Source organism: Halyomorpha halys, unplaced genomic scaffold (genome assembly GCF_000696795.3).
Source record: "Halyomorpha halys isolate HHAL.00 unplaced genomic scaffold, Hhal_1.1 Scaffold1574.1, whole genome shotgun sequence".
In the NCBI taxonomy this organism is placed as follows: Eukaryota; Metazoa; Arthropoda; class Insecta; order Hemiptera; family Pentatomidae; genus Halyomorpha; species Halyomorpha halys.
The window spans coordinates 140764-142510 of NW_027106867.1; the positions used below are offsets into that span (position 1 = coordinate 140764).

The 1747-nt window shown below is 30.9% G+C and overlaps 1 protein-coding gene across 2 annotated transcripts in view; it reads right to left on the reverse strand.

The window, feature by feature from the left end:
- LOC106690087 (dynein regulatory complex subunit 5) overlaps positions 1 to 1747 on the reverse strand; it is a 23328-nt gene that overhangs the window by 9344 nt on the left and 12237 nt on the right. Inside the window, exon 2 of one of the 2 annotated variants that reach the window (XM_067045180.1) lies at positions 513 to 696. In XM_067045180.1, coding sequence (XP_066901281.1) covers positions 513 to 683 — 171 coding nt within the window. In that variant the 5' untranslated portion in view covers positions 684 to 696. Of the gene's footprint in view, positions 1 to 512; positions 697 to 1747 lie in introns of those variants that run through there. The other variant, XM_067045182.1, reaches the window with a different exon arrangement.

Here is a 1747-nt window from a genome sequence, read left to right on the forward strand (position 1 = left end):
TATAGGTCGAATATTATAATATTCTTATTTAATAATTATCTACTATTTGAGTTTTTTTTTTTTACCGCACCCGGACCATATTCCATTCATCTATACACACGGTCAATCAATAATCTTCCATTATAATATTCTACTATTATGGTTACATATTCATATTTCTTTGCATTATATAATTTCATTTTTATTTTATTTCCTTAATTATGTTATTTTACCTACTTATTCAATTGCCTATGTATACATTTTATTTTCCACTTTTCTTTTTTTTGTACAATCATTTACATTATGTCATTCTGTTTATATTTTCTTTTTTATTTTGTGTATTCATTGTTTGTTATCTTGTTCAGTTATTTGCCCTGATGAACGCTAGAAATTCTGGCCGAAACCTTGGCACGATAAAATAATTTACTTCAACTTATTTCTGTTTTATTTTGACCGTATTCCCAACCATCGTCTCCTCTTACCAAACAAGTAATTATATTTTTATTATACTCTAAATTATTTATCACCATTACCTCAGTAGGGAAATAGTCTGGCCTAGGACCGCTCGTATCATAAGCTGTACTCCTGAACCGCGGTACTGGAACATGCTCTCGGATTTTGGGCTTCTTCTCTTCTTCTTTCTTTTTCTTCTTCTTATCCTTCTTAGGCTTTGGTTTCTTCAGAGTTGGTTTTGTCCCGAACATTATCTACCAGGAACTGTACCAACCATAATTAATTACTTAATTTACGATATCAATTGATTATAAATAACCTAGATAGCTAAAATTGTCTTAACACGTTTACTAAATAATGGCAAATTATCGCATATCCCAGTGTGTGTATTATTTGGATTGGCTCGTATAAGTTGGCCTGAATTTGTGGCCAACTCATCAGGAGTCGGTTTTGGAGGGCTTTGTTTGTGGCGCTCCTTCCTCACGTTTGTTTTCAGTTTTTATTGTTTTTTAAAACTACCAAGAGAAGAATATTTGTTCGCTCTGTTTTAATTAGTAACACAATTTACCCAATGTTTGGACTCAATAATTAACTGTTGTTGAAGATTGTATATTTTTAAATTCTATCGATTTAATGTAAATATATATTGTAATATATAACATATGTTTCAAATCGTGTTAATCAACTTTAGCAGTTTATTTTGGATCTAAAATAGCACAAAAAATTGATTACGAAGACATTATTTGTCTAGATAAGTGAATTACAATGTTTCTGATAAACATTTTAGAGCTAAGGTTAAATTTATGTATGTAGTATGTAGTATCTAGTATATAGTATACAGTATGTAGTATGTAGTATTATTCATATGACATTTTATAATATACAACTAAAATTGCTTATATTAATGTATTCTGCCATTTCGCCTAACTTTATTTTGCCTCTTTTTATTTAAAAATAGGATAACTCGAACGTAATAGCCGAAAAAAATTTTAAATTAATGTTTTTTAATTTGTTTTAATATAATATAAAATATTCCGACCGAAAAGTATGAATTAACGGGAGAATTCAGAAGGCTGGACAAGACTGGTGAATTAAAGAACAATTTTAATTCCATGAACACCTTCCTGGTGCTTTCTGACATTGGGGGTTATCTAGAGGTGACCGACCTATTCTAACAATGATGAGTCAAGTTTTTCATTGCCACCCGCAGTTCTCAGGCTGTTAATAGCTGTGCTTAAACTACCAGAGCTATGGACGGCCATTAACAGCACCCAGAAAATATAATTACGATTGTAGTGTCGGGGTTGTCTGGTCT